This window comes from Cotesia glomerata, linkage group LG1 (genome assembly GCF_020080835.1).
Source record: "Cotesia glomerata isolate CgM1 linkage group LG1, MPM_Cglom_v2.3, whole genome shotgun sequence".
NCBI lineage: Eukaryota > Metazoa > Arthropoda > Insecta > Hymenoptera > Braconidae > Cotesia > Cotesia glomerata.
Window position 1 is genome coordinate 22,367,591 of NC_058158.1, and position 21,577 is coordinate 22,389,167.

The following is a 21,577-nucleotide window of genomic DNA, read 5'->3' on the forward strand; positions in this document are numbered from 1 at the left end:
ACTTACTGTAGTTCTTTCGCCCGGGAGTATTAAAATACTCGGTTTCAGCGCGAGAAAGGAATCATTTTTAATAAAAGAATTCTATTTAGACGTTATTTAATTTTGATCAAAATTATTTAGTTGGTTTCAATTTATTATTCAAGTTGACAAAATATTAAAAAGCTTCAAAATATAAAATTGAGGTTTACAATGACGTGATCTTAGCAATCTAAGCTCTCGGTGAGAAGTGTTGTTGCATAGTTTTTCCGAAGAGCTTCAAACTCCGTTTTTCTCCCACCGTAACTTCCATACATACATCGACTCTAAAGAATACATAAGTACACATATTTTCTACTACATATAAATGATCCTTATACACTACATGTATTTTCTTTATATCTATATATATTTATTTCAGCCTATCGGCCTGAAAGTTGAACTTCACTAATATACACTTTTAGCAGTACAGTTATTATGTTTATTTAACTATTTTTATTAATTTAACAGAGCCTTTTTTTTATTTTGTTTTTTATTTTTCAAATTTATAAATCTTTGATAAAAATTAAAAAAAAAAAAAAAATTAAGAGTAGTAATTTATCATAAAATTTCTCCATCATTTTTTTTTTCAAATTAATCAATTTTATACGACTAAAGATCTCTGTCAACTAATTCAAAATTGAACAATAGTACACTTATTTTACATAGAGATGTTGACGCATGGATTTATTTTAAACATTGAAGAACAATTAGAATTAGCCAAAAAAATTGATAAAAAATCAATTACCCCTCGCCAACTTAAGAGAGCCTTAAACCTGAAATATGTTTCCACGGACTTGATCTCGATTAGATTTATTGTACATGGACTTATTTTTGCGTATAATTCTTGTCAAATAGACAAATTTTTCCCATAAAAATATTCCCTAGAAATATATTCAATAGAAATGTCTAACATGGAGTTCTTTACATAGAGATGTTTTCGTGTACGGGAGAAATACATGTCGCCGACTGTATGTAGGCACAGACATGGACGAGAATAAGTATTAGTGTGTAAGTTAAAATAAGTATTAGTATACATGTTAGAATAAGTATAAGATGTGATAGACTAAGTATATTGGTATGAAACGTAGAGGGGCAAGTGAAGCCGGGAAACACAGACTTCGAGCCGATACTTTATAACTTCACTTCTCCCTGAGAGCTGTAACTGAGCACTGTAGCTGACACCGCCGAATAAAATCAAGCTCTTCATTAATTATTATTTATCATTTGAAACAGTCCATCTAACTAAAGATTTCCTTTTTCTTTAACTTAAGGGGGTATTCTGGTCTAGAAGCCTAAATTTTAAGCATTTTTCAAACTAACATAAAAAAAAAATTAAGAACATTTTTATTATCGGTTTTTTTATATGATGTTTATTAACGTTTCAAGAATATAAAAAAAAAATTGAAAAAAAAAAAAATGATAAATTGGACAAATTACAGGTTGGTGAAGTGGGGGCTACAAAAAAAACGGTGCACCTTGGTTGACATGATTCCAGCCCTTGTAGTGATCTGAAACAAAAAAATTTGAAAAATTCTCAATCTGTAAAGATGTCGCTATCGCGTTGACCTTAGTCAAGAAAAAAAAAAAAATTCACAAAATGGCGTCGACATGAAATATCAATTTTTTTTTTACCCCCTTTTTTTGACCTTTTCGAATTTTTTAAAAATACTCCAAATTGAAATTTTTTAAAATCCAAAACAGACGCGATAGAGAGATATATAAAGAAGATTCCCACCAAATTTCAAAAGAATCGGTCGGGTAGAACTTGAGATATCATGTCAACCACTTCAAAAAAAGTAGTTTTGAGAAAAACGCGTTTAAAGTTTGAGAAACAATTATAGTAGAATAACTCGTATAATAACATTCAATACTCACTTTGGATTAATTGGCGATTCCAGATCCATACATTGGGCCTTCCTCAACTTCATATTCGATGTTTTGTGAAGTTCTTTCAGCTAATCGAGCTGTTCTGCCTTCTTTGGAAGCAGCAGTAGCTCGTAGCTCAGAGCGCTCAATCCGAACTTCGTTACGTCTGATAGCAAATGAATGAGCTTCAGTACCAACGGTGATGCCCATAAGTTCCATCATTTTTAAGATGGGTAAATAACCTTCATTAAAAATGGCAACAGCTAAATAATTCGCAATTTGAATTGTTTGAGATCCAGCGTGAATATGCTTGGGAGCAAAAGTCCATATTAATGAATTGAGCGATTCATTGTTATTTTGAGTTTCGGATCCCAAACATCGATGTAGTAAATCGCCTTGGCAACAGCCTTGGCAAAAACTAGATTTTACGACAGTATCGATAACTTTTTTACTGTATTTACCAATAAGGGTTGTAACGCCAAAAAGTGAAGTAAACCCTTGCTTCTTCCAGGTGCCATCTCCAGAAACCGTCAAGTGTTTTGGATTTTCATTAGGCTCAAATTCTGATAATAATTCTTGCTCTTCTTTTACAGCTTTTGATATTAGCTGATCGTAAATTGCACTTGCGGCTGTATGTAAATTATCAAGACAACTGTAGTAAGTACTGATACATAAACCTTTGCATATATCCATGACACTACAAAAAATATTTATTCCTTCTCTTCCTACTCCTAAAAGTCTCATAGCTGTAACGATCCGGCGATTAATTTCATAAGCTTTGTTCACCAACGGACATGATTGAATGTATCGAACATTTTCACAACTGCACTGTAATGTAATTTTAAATCCTAAACCGCGTGGTGCCGTTTGAGAAAATTTAATTTCTTCTTTGCAGGTAGCACACACAATTAAAGTTGAGAGAGTTTGATAAACTGAGAAAATTCCAGAAGACAGTACCCAAAATTTTTGTTAATAACTATTTCCTCATCTCCAAACTTTTTAACTTTGCTGCGGAAGCACTCGTATAACTACAATCTTTTTCAGCGGTAAATTGATTTGATGAAAATCGTTTCTTCTTGTGCCTATCTGGACGACTACTGCTCCCCGCGCACTTTTTCTATCCATTTTAAGCAAATAAAAAAACAAAATTTATTATTTCACAAAACTATCCACAGAGCACTTGTCTACTTCGCTTCAAGATTGAAACTAAACTGAACAGAATAATAAATGATAAACAATATCAACATTATAACTTTCGCATTGAACAGTTCCTGGTATATTTAGTATGTATATTCCTAGTATATTAAGTATGTATAAAGGTATATATAGAAGTATAAAAATATATATTGAATATATATGAAGGCTTATGTCGAAAACAAAAGAGTTCTTGGAAAGAACGAGTGCTCAAGTCTTCCAGGAACTGCCACTGTTTATTGTGTGATTCGCGACGATCGGCCGGCTTAGATGCTGCGTCACAAAATCGACTGTATCTTCGAAAATAATTCGAATTTTGAAAAATCCATTTAAGGACATATTTTTAAGGGTCTAAACTTTGAAAATATGCAAAAAAAAAAATCGATTTTTTCAAATTTCTAGACCAGAATACCCCCTTAATTCAACAGATTTCATTATCAAAAGCTTAATTAGTTAAGAGCTTTATTTGTATCACAATTATGTGTTTTACACAAATATCTTAAATATTACATATTACATACATAAATATTTTCTACAAACTAAATTCACCACATTCATAATACATATTACATATTAGGTATTCAGACTTTGGTAACATCAAATTATTATTCTCAATTATAATTTTTTGCCTTTCCAGCTTCTAGTTTAAATTGTCTAATAAACTAATATTTTACTTTTATTTTTCATTATATTATTATATTTGCATCACACTTCTTTTTATTATTCTATCAATTCTTTATAATTATATTTGTATCACAGACGCATCCCACTTTTTGTTACGTGCTTTCTTTCTCATTTATCCCCTCCAGTTTTCCATCCCTCTTTTTCTTTCTCTCTCACTACTTACATGAATTGGATCATTCTTTACATCTCCATTACATTCTCACTCTCACAGCCCTCTTCATTTCCTTTTAGTTTCTTTTCTATTTCTCTCAATACTTTCCACAATTTTTTACTAATTTTTCTTTTTAGTGCCCGCACTATTTTTTCCCTCGCACTGTCTCCCTCACTCTCATTCCACTATTCATCCAGCTCATTTTTCACCTCCACACTTATTTTGTCCTTCATCGCCTCACAAATTATTATGTGTTCTATTATTTCATTCTCTTTTTTACACAACCTGCATGTCCAGTCCCCCAATCCAGCTTTCCCCGCTTTTGTCAAATTTCCACACCTAGTTCTTGCCCACACTTCTTTCATTCCACCACTGACCTCTTTTTCATTCCAGTATTCATTTCCCTCCTCTAACAAAATTTCTTTAAACATGTCATTGTAAGTTGATTTGTTTATCTTTTCTATTTCTACGTTTCTCTGCTTTGTTCTATAATTTTCAAGACCATCCTTAATTTTTTCTTTTATTTCTTCTGTCTCCGCTCTGTCGTATATCATCTTTATTACTTCTTCACATTTCATTTCTTCCGCCAATATCTTCATTTTTTTACCCCATTTCGTTGGACATCTATTTATAATTCCTCTTACCTCTTCTCTTAGACATACTTTCGGCCATCTTTGATCCTCCATTTCTGTCATTTCTATAACATACCTCCAAAATCTTTCAATAATTATCTAACTAATCTCCTCATCTCCTATCTCTCTTCTTATTATGTATCTTGGTGTATTTCTTGCCACTCCCAACGCTGACCTGTCTAATTTGTTTTGTATCACTTCTATTTTTTTCACTCTTTCACATCCCCACGTTTCCACTCCATATAAGCATCCTGCTCTCACCAGTGTGCTATACAGGTATCTACGATCTCTCATATTGTTCTTTTCGGTTCTCTTTATTAGGCTCCATGTTGCATTTGCTACTCTATTTGCTTTATTCTTCATCTCCGTCATATGCTTCTCCGCGCTATTTTTTGTTGTGAATATGTATCCCAGGTATTTAAACTCATTGACAACTTCCAGCTTCTCTTTCTTGTAATACCAGTTTTTTTCTTTATTTTTTCCTCCATTTCTAAATATCATGATCTTTGTTTTTGTTGCATTTACTTTTAATTTATTTTTATCTACATATTTTTCAATTTCTTTTAACATCTCTCTCATTCCTTCCACTGTGTTTGCTATCGCCGCTCCATCATCCGCATATTTTTCCATGTATATTTTTTCTCTGCCTATTACTGTGCCTTCAATGTTTTTCCTTACTATCTCGTTCTCTATATCATCTATGAATATATTAAACAGTACCGCACTTAGCGCACATCCTTGTCTCACCCCTTGATTTATTTTAAATTCTTTTGTCTTCGCTCCCTCCACCATTATCTCACTCGTCGTATTTCCATAAATTACTTGTATCATTTTATGCATTTTTCCTTTAATTCTTATTTTCCACAACTTATCTAGTAACATTTTTCTATCCAGCGTGTCGAATGCCTGCTTCAGGTCAATGAAGCACACATATAATTTTTCTTTTCTTTTCAGCTGGTTATTTATTAGTGCATTGAGCATAAACACATGGTCTCTTGTGCCTCTTCCTTTTCTGAAACCAGCCTGGCTCTCTTTTATTTTTCCTTCTCTGTCAGTCCACTGCATTATTCTCTCCGCCATCATTGCTGTTAGTATTTTGTATCCAATGTCCAGTAATGATATTCCTCTGTAGTTCTCCGTTTTGTTTGTGTCCCCGGCTTTGTATATTGGTATTATTCTTGCTTTTTCCCACCCCTCTTGTAGACTGCTATCACTCCACATTTTATTTATCACTTTTCTTACCTCTTCCAACACATCCCGCGGTAAATTTTTTATAAATTCCGCTGCTATCCCGTCCTCTCCTGGTGCTTTCTTATTCCCCAATCTTTTTACCGCTTTTATGAATTCTAATCGTCCAAATTCTTCATCTAGTCTTTCATCTTCACCTCTTTCGCCTTCTTTATCTTCTTCGTTGTTTATTTCTTCCTTTTTTCCTTCATTTTGTACGTCATTTTTATCATTTTGCTCATTTTTGTTTAGTAGCTTAGAGAAGTGCTCAACCCATCTCTCACCGTCTATTTTTGCTCCTTTATTCATTCTTTTTTTTCTTCTAAATTTATTTAACGCCTCCCACCATCTACTCATGTCTTTTGCTTTTGATATTTCCCTCTTTTTTTACCCCCCACCAGTCGTCTCTCGCTTTTTTCACCGCATTTTTGAATGTTTTCTTTGCTACTGCGTACTCTTTCTTACTAACTTCATCGTGTTCTTTTTTTAACATATTTTTCAGTTTTTCCCACACTACTGATCTCAACCTTTTACACTCACTGTTGAACCATTTTTTCCTAAATTCACCTCTTTTTTCCCCACTGTTTGGCTTCTTACTCATTCCAGAAACTCTCGCCGCTTTATGTATTATTTCTTTTATATCACTCCATATTATCTCTTCACTGTTTTCTCTTCTCTCTTGCCAATCATCATTCGCCGCTTCTGTATAGTCCACTACATTTTCTTTTTTCCATATTAATCTCTCCTCCTCTAACTTTTTAGGCCCTTTTCCTCTTCACTCTTTTCTACCATTGACTCATTATTTACATTTTTTCTATTTAACTCCAATACTACTGGCAAGTGATCTGATTCGATTCTTTTTATTATCTTTAAGCTTTTAACCCCATCGTCGTCTCCTCGGTCTAATATTAGCACTAAGTCCAAAACAGAGCAGCAGTTTTCACTTTTTCCCCCTATAAAAGTTACCTCCCCCTCTTCGTCCCCGCTTTTTACACCATTCAGTATTTTCAGTCCTAGTTCTTCACTTAATTTCAGTAATTTTTTTCCCTCTACATTAAATTTTTTGTCCTTTGACTTTCTTTGTTTTTCACTTGCTGTCTCAATTTTATTTACATCACTTTCCCCAATTCTTGCATTCAGGTCTCCTAACACTATTATCTTTTTTATTTCATTTTCTTTCTCTCTTATCACTTTTTTTATTTTTTTTTTCAATAGCATCTATCCCCACATTATTATAAATTGTTATCAACATTTCACTCTCTTTTTTGTTTATCAATTTGAAACCGTATTCCCACCCAGATAGCAAAATGACGTATTAAGTTATTCCGAATGAGCTCAGATTTCTGATTTGGACGTCAGAGTCTACGTCTAAAAGACGTCTTTAAGACCTTCCGAAGAGGTCGAATGCGCCGCTTATTGTAGACTTTAAGAACTCATCAAAAAGAGCTCTTAAAGAGCTCTTTTTTCTGAACTCGCACAAATGAATGATTTTTTATCTCTATACGCTATTATAATGATAACAATAATAAGAACACAACAAAAATAATATTAATAATAATAATAATAATAATAATAATAATAATAAAAGTAAATTATGAAAAACAATTCAGAGTTTCATGAAGCACCGATGCTGATTTCGAATGTTTATTATTTTAGTTAGACCTAATATTGTCGGTTTAAAGAGAGAAAGTGAAAATCGCAATTGCCGTAACTAAGATTCGAACCCGAGTCGCGCGCGTGCTAGATCGATACCTAACCCCCTACGCTGTTCAAACGACATGTCGTTACACATCTCATTATTCTTATAAGCTAAGTTTATATAGTGATGAAATGTTGCGATCATTGTCTATATTATTTATTCTATTTGATACTGTGTATCGATAGAGAAAAAGTAACTTTTACGAATATTTATATACTAAAAAATATTCAAAAGTCTACCTGTAATATTTTTAAATAGTCTATATAAATTTTGTTTACTTTTCACAATATAAAATCTAATAGATAAATTAATGAATATTAAAAATTCAACAATAATTAATAAGTATATAGTTATAAGATATCGTTAAATTCGAATAAAATGTTTAAAATTGATACATGCAAAGTACTCCTTAAATGTAGAAAGTTGACATAATTTTTTCAGATTAGAATCCAATTTTATTATTTTATCTAAATTAGTTTGATTACGAACCAGATTTTAACATTATTGCCTATTACTTCATGATATAATTTAAAATTTTTGAAAAATTTAATTAACCTGGATTAAGAGAAATGAGTTAACCTATGCCAAGTGTATATCTATATATTAATCTATTCAAATTGTTTTAAATCATTTAATTCGAATTATTTTTAATCATTTTCAATTTAATTTCTCAATCAGGAAAGTAATAAATGAAAAATGAATAAGATTTTGACAGCTTTATATTAAAAAGAAATTTGTGTTTTTGTTTATAATGTCTATAAGCTCATTATACGCAACTCAAAAAGAAGTCCAAAAAAAAGACCATTCGACAGTCGAAATGGAAGTAGATTTCATAATAAGTGTAAAAATCCAAAAATTACTGCGATCGGAAACGACCGCGGCTTGTCACCACGATAGCGTCGCCAATTTACAATGGATCTTTATCAAACTCAACATACTTATTCTACAGATAGATACCGAGGTCAAGTTCGAAGATGAGCTTAATCGGTCAAGTAATTTAGAAATGCCATGATTTTTCAAACTTAACATACTTCATTGACAATTATGATATTTCATTGATAAAAATTTTTTAATAAAATATTTGTTTCACTGAGATGTAATTAAGAAAGAATGTGACATTTACAGACAAAGTATTCTGTCATAATTTACTGAATAATTACAATATTTTTTTAATGAGGAAACATTACCTGTTTCGATGACTTGTTCCAAAAATTTTCTTTCTTTTAATTAAAAATTACAGAGATATTAATTGTAAAAAATAAAAATTATACAATTCATTATTAAATATTATCAACTTTATTGAAAATAGTTTGTTCATATGAAAATAAAAATAAACTTTGTTCAAGAAAATTATCCTTAGATAATTCGTAAAGAGCTTTCAGATGTATTTTACAGAATTTCAATAAGTTATCCCATTCAAAAGTTATTCGAGTAAGAAAGTGAAGAAATATGAATTTTTATGATTTTGAAAATTTTGAAATCATGGCATTTCTAAATTACTTGACCGATTAAGCTCATCTTCGAACTTGACTTCAGTATCTATCTGTAGAATAAGTATGTTGAGTTTGGTAAAGATCCATTGTAAATTGACGACGCTATCGTGGTGACAAGCCGCGTTATATCGTATATATATACATACATGTATAAACTTTTGAACCATATGTATTTTCTGACTCAGCTCGTCGAGTTAAGTCGGAATATAGCAAAATTTTTCAAAAGTTTTGTCATGAGGACCATTGCAATAGTTAGATTTCTATGAAATCTACTAAAAAGGGACTCAGTTAGATGTCAGAAAATTGACTCCAAACTTATGAGTTCATTAAGAGCTCTTAGTTCTGACCTCGTAAAAAAGAGCTCCTTAAGACGTCACATTAGGACTTCTATAAGAAGTTTTTTAAAAGACTTCATACTGAAATCTTTCTGACTTGGATGCTGACTGGGCTCTCTCTCTCTTTTTCATCCCCACTTTTGTCACTATCACTACTTTCTGTTGGCACTACTTCGCTGTTTTTTCTCCGCTCCTTGTTATTACGTCTGTGTTCTCCCCGTCAATGACTTTCTCTTCTCGCCTCCATCAAACCTTTCAATTCATTCCAATACTACCATTTGCCATCAACTCCGATCTTCAGGTAGCCTCTTCGCACCGCTTTTCCGTTATCCTTTTCTTTTTGTTCTACCATTCTAAGCCATTTTGCCATCTCTTTCTCTCTCTCTCTGTCATGTCGTCATCGAGGAATATCTCCGTTCCTTTCAACATATATCTTTTTTTCATTATTTTTAGTTTGCTTTCTTTGTCACTAAATTTCATCAGTATTATTCCTTTCGCATTTTTCTCTTGTCTTGCATTATCCAATACTTCATTCGTTTTTTCTTCAATCGTAGTCACTGCCTCCGCATTGCTCTTACATTTGTGCCTTATGAATATATTATTTTTTCTCTCCTCTCTCTTTATCAGCTCTTCTCGTAGTTCTGTTTCATTCAGCTTTCTCGGTTCCATAATTTTACTCTCCCTCTGGCCGATATTCCCTACTGTGGTATGCATGTTATTTCCCGGAACCTTTGCCTGCCTTTCATTCACCCACTCCGACCTAAAATTGAAAAACGCGCCGTTTGCAAAGGCGCCATCTTCAGCGCTTCGTGCTAACTCCTCTGTCGTCTCCTTGGTCACATAACTTGCGTTGTCGAACATTGGTTGTTTATCATGCTTCTTTTTTCTTTCCTTTTCATACGTCCTTAGTTTTTCTTCAGCTTTCAAACACCTTTCCATTATTCTCTCTTTCTCCATATCCCATTTTTTTTTTCACTTCTTATATTTTCTCTGAGCATTATTTCTCTTTCTTGTGCATTTTTACATGCTTCACATTCTTTTTCAGTTAATTCTCCCGCTTCCTGGCTTATTTTTGCGCATATCTCTTTCTTTGCCATCTCGACACTTCTCTTTGTTAAATCTCCTATTTCATCCAATGCTCGGTTTAACAATCTCTCCCACCCTATGTCTCTTCTTTTTCCTTCCTCATACATTTTCTGGCTCACTCTCTCCGCAATCATGTCAATTTGCCAGTCATCAAATCTTACTCCGTCAGCTCCATCTAGTGGATCGTAGTCTGTACTTGTCAGCGTAGATTCATGGGATCCGTTACTCAATTGCGTCTTTGTCTTGTCCCCGCTTTTTCCATCTTCTGTCCCGTTCTTCATGCTTTCATTTCCCGCCAAACTTGCTTCAGCTTCTTTTTGCTTTAATGTTTCGTTCATCTCGTTAACAAAACCTCCGCTTTCGTTGTTTCTCTTATCTTCTTCCATTCTTATTTTAGGTATCGGACTAAAAGCAAAAGTAAAATCCCTGATATCCTGTTGGCTTTTACTTCTAGTCTGATAGCCGCGTTTTTTTAGCGTCCCTGTATTCTCCGTCTCTGACATAACCTCACTTTTTTACCACCACTTTCTCCTACACTTTAGCTTTCAATCCCGTTTTTTCTCTGCCGAATTTTTTATTATTATGAATTATTATCTTCTCCGCTTTATTTATTTCACCCTCACTTAATTTATTTATGCCTTTTTGCTATTAAAAAACCTTCTAAACTGCACACGATTTTAGATGCACGTCTTTAGTCTGCACCACCTATCCGCTCTTTTTTTTTATCAAAAGCTTAATTAATAAACAACAGTAAATTTAAATAGATCCCGCGTGACTACAACTTACATCTCAGTCCAGAAGGAGGCAGTACGAGCAATCTAGTGACCTTGCTTTGTTGTATAGCTCCCAAATTGGCTATAGTAAATTTATTGAGTTCTTTTAATTCGCCCGTTGGAGCGCGGTAGAGTGTTCAACTCGCAGCAAATAGATAAAAATGTATCGTAACTCGAAATGTATAGTTTGTTTTATGAATGAAAATACTCAGTTTGTTTTAATTAAATTTAGATTTGCTTAGCGCGCAAATCTATTATTTTATTAATCCCAATAGGTCACAAAATAAAAAGTACCGACAATAATTTCGAAAGGAAAATATTCGCGTGGCGTACTATAGTCTTGCTTTTCGATTTTTCGATGAGTGTCTTCTTGTTACTTGGTTTTCGACTCCCTCGGTTGAGATGTTCGTACCTTTGGAGTGGGAGAGTCCCAGAGGGTAGTGAGGGTAGTTGCGTGCGCCTCTGCAACTCCCGTCCTCAGCCAGCATCTTTTCTTGAGTTGACAAAAATGGGTCTATGCTGCGATGATGTCGCGACGACCCTTGACATTTCCAGGCTATATGCAACCCGCATGGATATCTGGTTTTTATGGCTTAGTCCTGGGTACAGTCGACGCTTTCTGTATTGGACCTCTCTGTATTTGACCACATTCTTCCTCTATATTTGACGATTTTACACAGCTCTTATGGACAAGGACGAGTCAAATACAGAGAATAGTCCTGTACGGGCGAGTCAAATACAGAGAGCGTTGACTGTACTCAAGCAATCCCTTTTTTTAGCGAACCTCTTGGAAAATAAGTTACTTAAAGGATTATGACAATAAAAAAATTAGGAAAACGGTTGACCCTAAAGGCCATCCCTGCAACTTCCCGCTAATTCCATACTTGAGCGTTCAAAATTGCACTTATTACGTTTGTATGCTCTTCGAGCTCAAAAATATAATTTTCGTGTCATTTTGAGCTCTCCGAGCTCAAAAGTCTGATATAAGTTTAATAAAACACTATTTTTTGAACTTTCAAACAGCAATAACTTTTGAACGAATGAACCGATTTTCACGTGGTTGGCGGCATTCGGCGCAGATTTTGAAGCCTCAAAAAATCTTTAAGCTTTAATTGATCGAACTAGGAATTTCGAAGTAATTCCAAAAAAACACTTTTTTCGGTTTTCTTTCGTTAACGATAACTCACAAACGAATCGACCGATTTTGACCGACTAGGCGGCGATCGACGTGGTTTTTTTATGTTAAGAGCTGAATAGTTTTTGGAATCGATCGATAAAGCCGTTTAAAATTTATTCCAAAAAAACCCCAGTTAAAAAAATTTTTTTTCGCAGTTTTTTTAAGATTTCTCAAAATCTATCGGTCCGAATCGGTCCAACTTGTATTCAAAATCTAAGTTCAGTCAAACCCTTTCGAATGGCACTAACCGCGATGAAATCGGTCAAGCCGTTCAAAATATTGAAATTCACATTAATTAATGGTCATGAATAAAAAAAGAATCATTAAAAATGGAAATCTCTCAAAATAAATAATCGTTCTTTTTTTAGAATTAACGAGAATTCCCAGCGGCTCTGAGAATTTCTTATCCAATGGGAGACATCGAAGATACCGGAAGCTCGACTACCAAGACATCTTCTACGACGGTTCTTGCGGAAAACGCTAAAATACATTTTAAATCATCGTATGCGAAACAAAAAAAAAACCAAATTGGGTAGTTTTGCATTATCTAGAAGCCTATTTGTTAGTTTTTCTAATTTTATCTTACTTTGTTGTAATCAATCCCTGGTTAAAAATATTGATTGAAAAGGATTAAAAATGATGAAATTTGAATACTTTTGAATACTTTCAATTCTTTTTCATGTATATATAGATATACAGCTTACATGGAGTGACTGATTTCCAAAATACTTTTCAATCAATATTTTTAATCAGGGATAAAAAAATTTTTTTTCTAAGTCTCAAAATAAAATATGAGATATTAATTATTTGAAATTCATAAAATAAAAAAATTGGACACTTCATTATTTTCAAAATATAATTTTAAGAAATCTTAAATATAAAATTTTTGAAACCGGTGACGTTAGCCGAGTGATCAAAGGTGCATGGCCTATAGAGCACTCGAACTAACTCACCGGCCAGGCGTGGGTTCGAATCACAAGTTAGTCTTAGAAACCAGCTTGGTTGAGATTTTACCCTTGACGCGTAGGTTAAGATTTTCACGGTCCAAAAAGACCCCAACATACCACTCCTATCAGTTATGAGTCGGCGATATGACCACAGCTGTTAACATCAACTCTAAAAAAAATTTAATGAAAAAAAGTTTTTTTGGGATAACTTTTAAACTAATGTATCGATCGATACCAAAATCTAATCGGCTCTTAACTTTAAAAAACAACTCAATTGTCGCAAACTGCATCGAATTCAGTTTATTCATTCAAGACAAATCGTTGTCGGAAAATTCTGAAAAAAGAGCTTTTTTCAAATACGTTTGGAATTCTTTCTCGGATCAGTTTAATGTCATGTTGATGTCGGTTGATTCATTTGTAAAATTTTAAATTTTGAAAAAATACAGAAACAACGTTGGTTTTTAATATAATTTTTCAATTCTCTATTAGATCGGATTTAATATATATTAAGGGTCTTGTCATTGTCATACGTGTCTTCCATGGCTTTTTCTTATAGAATTTAAGGTTTCGTGTGGCGAGATGATACTAAAATAAGCCGACGTTGAAATATTTTTTATTTTTTTCAAAAGTTAAATTACAAAAGTGAAAAAAATACTTAAAAAAATTAGGAAAACGGTTGACCCTAAAGGCTATCCCTGCAACTTCCCGCTAATTTCATACTTACGCCCTCAAAATTGTACTTATTATGATTTTGAGCTCTTCGAGCTCAAAAATATAAATTTCGTGTCATTTTAAGCTCTCCGAGCTCGAAAATCTGATAGAAGTTTCGTACAACACAATTTTTCCAATTTTCAAACCGCAATAACTTCTGAATGAATCAACCGACTTTCACGCGATTGGTAGCATTCGACGCAGTTTTTTCAGCCTCATAAAGAATCTTTAAGTTTGAATTGATCAAACTAGGAATTTTGGAGTAATTCCGAAAAAACACTTTTTTCGGATTTTTTTCGACAACGATAACTCACGAACGTGAGTTAATCAATCGACGTGGTTTTTTGATGTTAAGAGCTGATTAGTTTTTGAAATTGATCGGTCAAGCCGTTCAAAAGTTATTCCGAAAAAACCACATTTAAAAAAATTTTTTTTGTGGTTTTTTTGAGATTTCTCAAAATCTACCGGTTTGAATCGGTCTAAATTTTATTCAAAATCTAAGTTTGGTCAAGCCCTTTCGAATGGCGCCAATTGCGATAAAATCGGTCAAGCCGTTCAAAAGTTATGAGAGGTTTACATACGGCCACACACACACACGCACACACACACACACATATACAGACGTACGGACCCCATCGCGGAAATAGTCAGGTAAGCTTCCTAGGACCTTAAAACGTCGAGATCTGATGAAAACTCGATTTTCGAAAAACGGGGTAGAACTAATTACTCCGCTAAAAAAACTTCGGATTCACTCTATACGCGAATCGTTTAATTACTTTACTCCAAAACTCCGAGTAATGGGATTAAATTTTAATTTGGATTAAGATTTACTCCGAATTCATCCCGATTTTTACAATGTATTTTTAACCTCGTAAAATTAAATTTTTCAAAATATAAAGTTATGTAAAATTTGATAACGCTAAATTTTGTAGTTTTTATTTAACAATGGTGGATGAATTTTTTTCCTAATTCTTTTCTATACTTAACGGATAATTTTTATTTTTATTTCTAATTAATTTACAATGAATATTTGCTAATAATATAAGCTTACCATATCTTTGGGTGATTGATTTTTTATATAAATAAACAATTGTCTAAATTTAAAGATTATTTCTTCATGTATCTACTCTCAGGTTGGGTTATTCCAATTGGATCCTCCTACGAGCCCAGTTAGGAAAACCCATCGATGCCTTATTTACATTATGTTGGGAATATCATCTTCGGTCCCACTTGGGAAAACTTAGCAATTTTATTTTTATTTTTCGTTGGGTTATTCCTCTTAGATCCCACTGGGAAAAATTTATAAATTTTACTTTTTTTCCGTTGGGTTATCCCTCTTAAGTCCCACACAGGACACTATTGGGAAAAACTGAATAAAAATTTTTAATTTTACGTTGGGATTTCCCATTTAGGTCCCACATAGGGCCCTATTGGGAAAAACTAAATCAAACTACTCATTTTTGCATTGGGATTAAACATTTAGGTCCCACGTAGGACCCTATCGGGAAAAACTGAATAAAAATTTTTATTTTTATGTTGGGATTGCCCAATCGGGGGCTAATTAGGCCCTTATAGAGATTTCCCAATTAGTCGTGCCTCTTCGGGACCCAATCAGGTCCAGATGTATACGCTGGGTAATCCCAAAGTAGTTTCTAGTCGGGTATATTTGATTGCAATTAATATAAGTAATTAATACGTGCAAAGAAATATATATTTCAATTATTTCATTGATTGTTTACTTAAATCATCGTTAAGATTTATATTACTTATTCTTAATATAAGAGAAATAGCTATTATTGTTTATACTAAAAATACAGTTTAAATTTTGTTGATTAAAAAAAATTTGAAATAAATTTATAAAACCATTTTTTATCCATTATTATTTTTATCGATAAATTATCGATATTATCCACTGGGTCGTTTAATATTTGTTCCAATAAAATATTTCTCATAAAATTATTCATTTGCAACTATTTACATGAATTAAATTATATCGCTAAATTTAGTACTGTCAATTATATTCAGTCTATGAGGTTATGTACGGGATATAACATAAACCGGCTCACTGAATTTGGCCCCACTTTTTTCGATTTTCGGATTTTTTTTATTTTTAATTGTTTGTTCGTCGTTTGTTCGTTAATGTTCGAATGTAAAAATCGTTTGTTCGTCTTTTATTTATTTATAATTAATTAAACAAATGGTCACCCTTAAGTTGGCCCCCCTTACTAGATATCTTTATTTTTATCGCTCAGATTAATTAATTTTGATCAATTATCGTTTGTTCGACGACTACTGGTGATTGTTCGATCATAAAAATAATTAAATTCCCAATTATTAATTATTTTATATCTAATAAGCAAACCATCAATTCACGCCTACACTGCGCATGCGCCAGCAGTTTAATGGCGACTGAGCGATGCATAGTGCATATCATGTAAAAAAATGACATTATAAATAATGCTCCATTTCGAATATCATCAAATTATACGATTTGAATGAAGTATTTATTCAACAGTATGGGTACCTCGATTAAATATAAAGGTATTTAATTCTGATTAGAAAATATTGTAAGTAGTTCCGATAGTGGTAAATTTTATGGAGTGTACATGTGTATATGTGTAAATTTAGACAAAACCGTAGAAGTAGCAGTGATATCTCACACTCCGATAGAAAATGTGACTGTAATTCTCACGAAAATCAGAGGCATTTTCAAGGGTTCCAGGGTTCCGAAGGACGTCGAGGTGGGTGTAGAGGTAGCTGTAGCAACTGGATTCAACATTATTTTTCATGGTTGTGGACGATGAAAACGTTATTCTGACTCTAAAAATCAACAGGGTAATGCTGTTAGTGAACCCAAGAATAATATGAAATTCAATAATGATTACAATGTTAGGTAAATTAATACTGAAATAATTCAAAAAATTTAGTTAAGCTTTTAATTGTATTACTATTTCGTCGGTGATGATTATTTTTACTATTTTTTATTCATAGATTTTTTTATACTATATAAACTGATTTATCAGTTTAGATTATGATTGGCCAAAATAAATGTTGATGTTGATACCAAGAACAAGAAAAAATATGACAGTAGAGATGAAACTGGAGTTGGTGAAAGAGAATCTGCAGAGAAAACTGATGTTATTCACTACGGCAAAGTCAAATCGTTATTTAATGATATTAACTGTGATGGCGACGATGAGAGTGAAAAGTTAGTATTGCTTTCAAGTGTATTTTCTTTTTTTTTAAATTAAGAAATTAACCTTAAGTTTTTAACGTTAATATTTTATTATTTTCATTATATAAAAAAGAGACCGTTGTACAAAAATAGCGATCAATGTTAAATTGATAAAAAGTTATTTTATTTGGAGAAAGTAATTAATAATTTTTCTTGTAACAAGTCTATCAAAAATTCGAAAACTTTGTAACAATGAAAAATCAAAATTAACTTTATCACAAAAAATTTTTATTTCCCGATAGAAAATCTCAGCATTCGAATTGACGAACCGAGCGTAAGTTGAAATGAAAAACGAAGTATCCTGTTGGCTGGGTTCTAGATGACTGCATTTTTCATGGACGTGGACGATAAGAGCATGGTGGTACTTATCCTCCAAATCAAAAGGGTAACGCGGGCAATAAACCTTTAAATACTCTAAAATTTAAAGTGATTTTGAGGAACTAAATTTCAACTTCGATAACTCAGGTAAATTTTCATTAGCACTACTACTTATTACACTAAAAAAAAGGTTTGCTTGAACTACGAAAATTTTTCGAAAAAATCATGTATTTTGGTATTTGGTACTAAAAGACAATTCCTTAAGACAAGGATATTTCATTCCAGCCAAGATAAAATTCGTTTTCTCAATTATTATCTTGAGTCGAGAAAATTAGTTCTTCAATAATAAAATTCTATATACTTATCATAAATTGCCCTCATAGATAACGTAAAATTTGTGCTGGATTCCTTTTAATGATTGAGTTGAATGATAAATATGATTATCACGCTATATTAATTAGATATGTTTATTAAAACTACTTTTTAATCAATGGCGTTTAATTTATATTATAATCGTTCACTTTTTCATTATTTTTTATTTTTTTAATAAGAATTAAAAAATGTGATGATCCATGTTAAAATTAAAAAAAAAAAATTGATGCTGGCATTGAGAATGAAAAAAAAAAAAGAATTACAATCGCCCTTTAATTATTGACGTTTGGCTTATGCACATAGCGCATATATTTTTTTAATAAATTTCATTTTAAATGTTGATGATTTTTTATTTAGATCACGACTGGCTGAATAAAATAGATGCTAGTATGGAAAATGAGGATAAAATTGACATTGCATTTAAGACTGAAGCTAATGAACGAGGACCTGGTGAGGGAACTGATACTCTCCATGATAAAGCTAAATTCGTTTCTCATCAATATGTAGTCATCAACATGAGTATGGGGTCAGTATTTTTTCATACCATATTTATTTATTTATCTATTTTTACACATTCATAATCATTTGGTAGTTTAAATGTATTTAACTATACCTATTCAGTAATTAAATTTAAAGCTTATCTGTTAGTGTAAAAAGTGTAAAAATTAATTATTGTACAATTTTTGTTTATTTATTTAATTATTATTGCTAAAAAATTTAAATTATCGATGAAGTGGAGTTATCATATGCCGGTATAGTAAAATTTGATTTTATCGTGGAAAAATTAGACAAATTTGTTATTTTATAACTAAAAATAACAAATAATAAATAACAAATAACAAATGAATTAAAAGTGTGATGAGTTACAGCTTTAAAAAAAAAATTTTTTTTCGAAAATTCACCTTTAATTGATCGTCAGTTATTATTAATATACATATATTATTATACTTGTAGTGCTGACAGCTTTAACAAATGACAACTACGTCCGTTATATTATTGTATAGATATATTGTTGCTTCCATTGTTGTAAGAAAATTTACCAACTAAGTTAGGTGTAGAAGGTTAATATTAATAATTTTTTTGATCTGATTATTTTAATAATTTTTTTGTTTTTTTTTTCTCTTACAGGCAGCTTTCGAGTAACTTATTATGCCACCTGTAGCAGCTGTGCCGGTCGATTTAGCTGTGAAAGTATTAAAAAAATACATAGCTCATTTCGCCAATGATGAATTTCCATTATGGAAGTCAGAAATTTGGAAAAAAATTGCCAACGATCCTGAGCTAGAGGGTAAATGGTCTATTGGTAGCGTGAGAACGAATGTTAGAGAAGATAGAAGAGGAATTTTGAGTGAAGCCAGAAGACAGTGTGGTATCACTGTAAATATTATATCTAATAAAAAATCAAACGTAAATGAAAATTGTGACATCTCAGAAGAGTCAGATGAAGATTGTGACGAGGATGATTTGAATGAAGAATCAGATTCTGAGAATGATGATATTTATAAGCATGAATGTTTTACAGTAGAAATTTCCCGGGATCTGTGGAATGAAATACACAACCATGAGCCTCTGCTTTACAAAGGTCGCAAATATATTGGGTTTAAACCCAAGGTGTGGACAAATGCAGTATCTACTGCTTTTTGGAAGCAGCACCATTTAAAGTGTGCTTTCGTGTTTAAAAGAGGCAGAATTACCGAAAATGGAAGAAATTATGCGACTATAACCGGACGCTGTAGAGCTAAAAATTGTCACAATCCAGTGAAAGGAATAATTAAAGACTGTCCTGGAGAGGTCGGGCCCGTATATATTAAAATGTTTTGTCGTGATACTCGTTTCGTAAAGCACGAAGATGTCAAAAGACCACTTAACGGAACAGAACGTGTGAAAGTGCAAGCAGAACTTTTGAAAACTCGTGCTTCTGCTTGGAGGAACGATAAAGCCAAAGATTATATAGATCCGGGAGATACTGGTTCGCCGTTCGTGTATGATTCGAATACTCTGCATCAAGCGAAGAAAGAAGCTAGCAACAAGAAACTTGGTATTAAAACTGATGACACGCGAGACATGATTTTAGCGATTAGAAACATGAATGTTGATCCGTCTTATGTTAATTCGATTTTGGCGATTGGTGATACACCATTTTATGTATTTTATGCAACTCCAACGCAGTTTCAAGCATACAGTGAATATCAACGCACACATCGGCAATATTCATGTGTATGTATAGATGCAACCGGTGGTGTTGCAAAAAAACTCATCGATTCAAGAGGCGACAAGACAGGTTATATTTTTTTGTACGAAATTGTGATAAATTTTAATGGAACTTCAGTAGCCGTGTATCAAATGTTGTCGGAGGTACATGACACTTCTTTCATCGCGTTTTGGCTCTCGCGATGGGTACAGAAAGTTAAATTACCCAGCCAAGCAGTTTCTGATGGCTCAAAAGCCCTCTTAAATGCGATGTCGATTGCTTTTAATAATAAAACATTAAAAGAATATATTAATTTTTGTTTTGAAGCATTAATTACTGGAACTAATAAACGCCCCAACACGTTTATTAGATTAGATACTGCACATTTCATCCATTCTGTGTCTAGGTGGAAGTGTTTTGAATCAGCATTAAGTAAAATAGTTAAGACTTTTTTTATCCGTTGCATGGCGCTAATTGTTGACTGTCGAGATTTAAAACAACTGGAAGAAATTTTTATTTTAATGCTAATTGTTGCGAACACAGAGTTTGAAGATTCAATAATTGCTGTTGATAATAACTGTATGACCCCTTTAGACGCCAGAAAACGCTTGGAGGGATTTATTTCTGATAGAAACATTAAAGTCGCAGAAAGTGATTTAGATGAACCTGATTCGGACGACAAAATTCTTCTGGATAAGCTTTCTAATTTTGATACAGATCACCTCGGTTGGTCTGTCTCCATTTTAACGTGGGTCGATAATTTAAGTCGAAAAGCTAATACAATTATTTTTACTGGGTCGAATCTAAATAGCTTTCGTGTACGTGGTTTATATGACAGACTACTAGAAAAAATTAAAGAGTTTCCAATTTTTACAAATATTTGCACTCCAGAGACGATGTCTAGAGGAACATCTTGTTTCGTAGAAGGTGACTTTAAAATTGGATTTAGAGCAACAAGTTAAATTACCTACTACGATTCTTAAATTTTTAAAGCTTCACATATCACAATTATTAGGTGGGATTTGTATATTTCGAGCTAAAGTCAATAAGTTCATTGTCGATAATCAATTTAAGGATGACATGAATGAATGTGAACACGGAAAATGGTTTGAAAACTGGAAAGGGCAAGGAAAGGAAAAAACTGCTAGAAATGCATGGACAGCTTGTGAAAATCCAACAAAAGAAGAAAATGATGAAAAAAATGATAACGATGTTATATTTGTTAATAGTGAAAGCCCAAATAACGATTCCTCAATTTCCCATGATCATGATTATTCGATTAAATCGGAGAACTTGGAAAACGTTTCATCGTCGACACAAATCACAGAAATTAGTCCAAATGAAAACAATCATAATGATAACAAGAAAAATGTAAATATTACAACTGACTTACCTTCTATTGAAGTAAATAATGATTGTTTACTTAAAGCTGTAGAAGAGATAAATAAGAATAAGATGGACAATAAAA

At 32.5% G+C, this 21,577-nt stretch overlaps 1 protein-coding gene across 1 annotated transcript; it reads right to left on the reverse strand.

Moving 5' to 3' along the window:
• Positions 1 to 1,404: 1,404 nt before the first annotated feature.
• Positions 1,405 to 2,805, reverse strand: LOC123264553. Its single transcript, XM_044727853.1, has 2 exons — positions 1,894 to 2,805; positions 1,405 to 1,526 (listed from the first exon to the last, which is right to left on the reverse strand). Exon 1 carries the CDS (start codon positions 2,626 to 2,628, stop codon positions 1,900 to 1,902), a length of 729 nt encoding a protein of 242 aa, XP_044583788.1. The 5' UTR covers positions 2,629 to 2,805; the 3' UTR covers positions 1,405 to 1,526; positions 1,894 to 1,899.
• Positions 2,806 to 21,577: the final 18,772 nt, after the last annotated feature.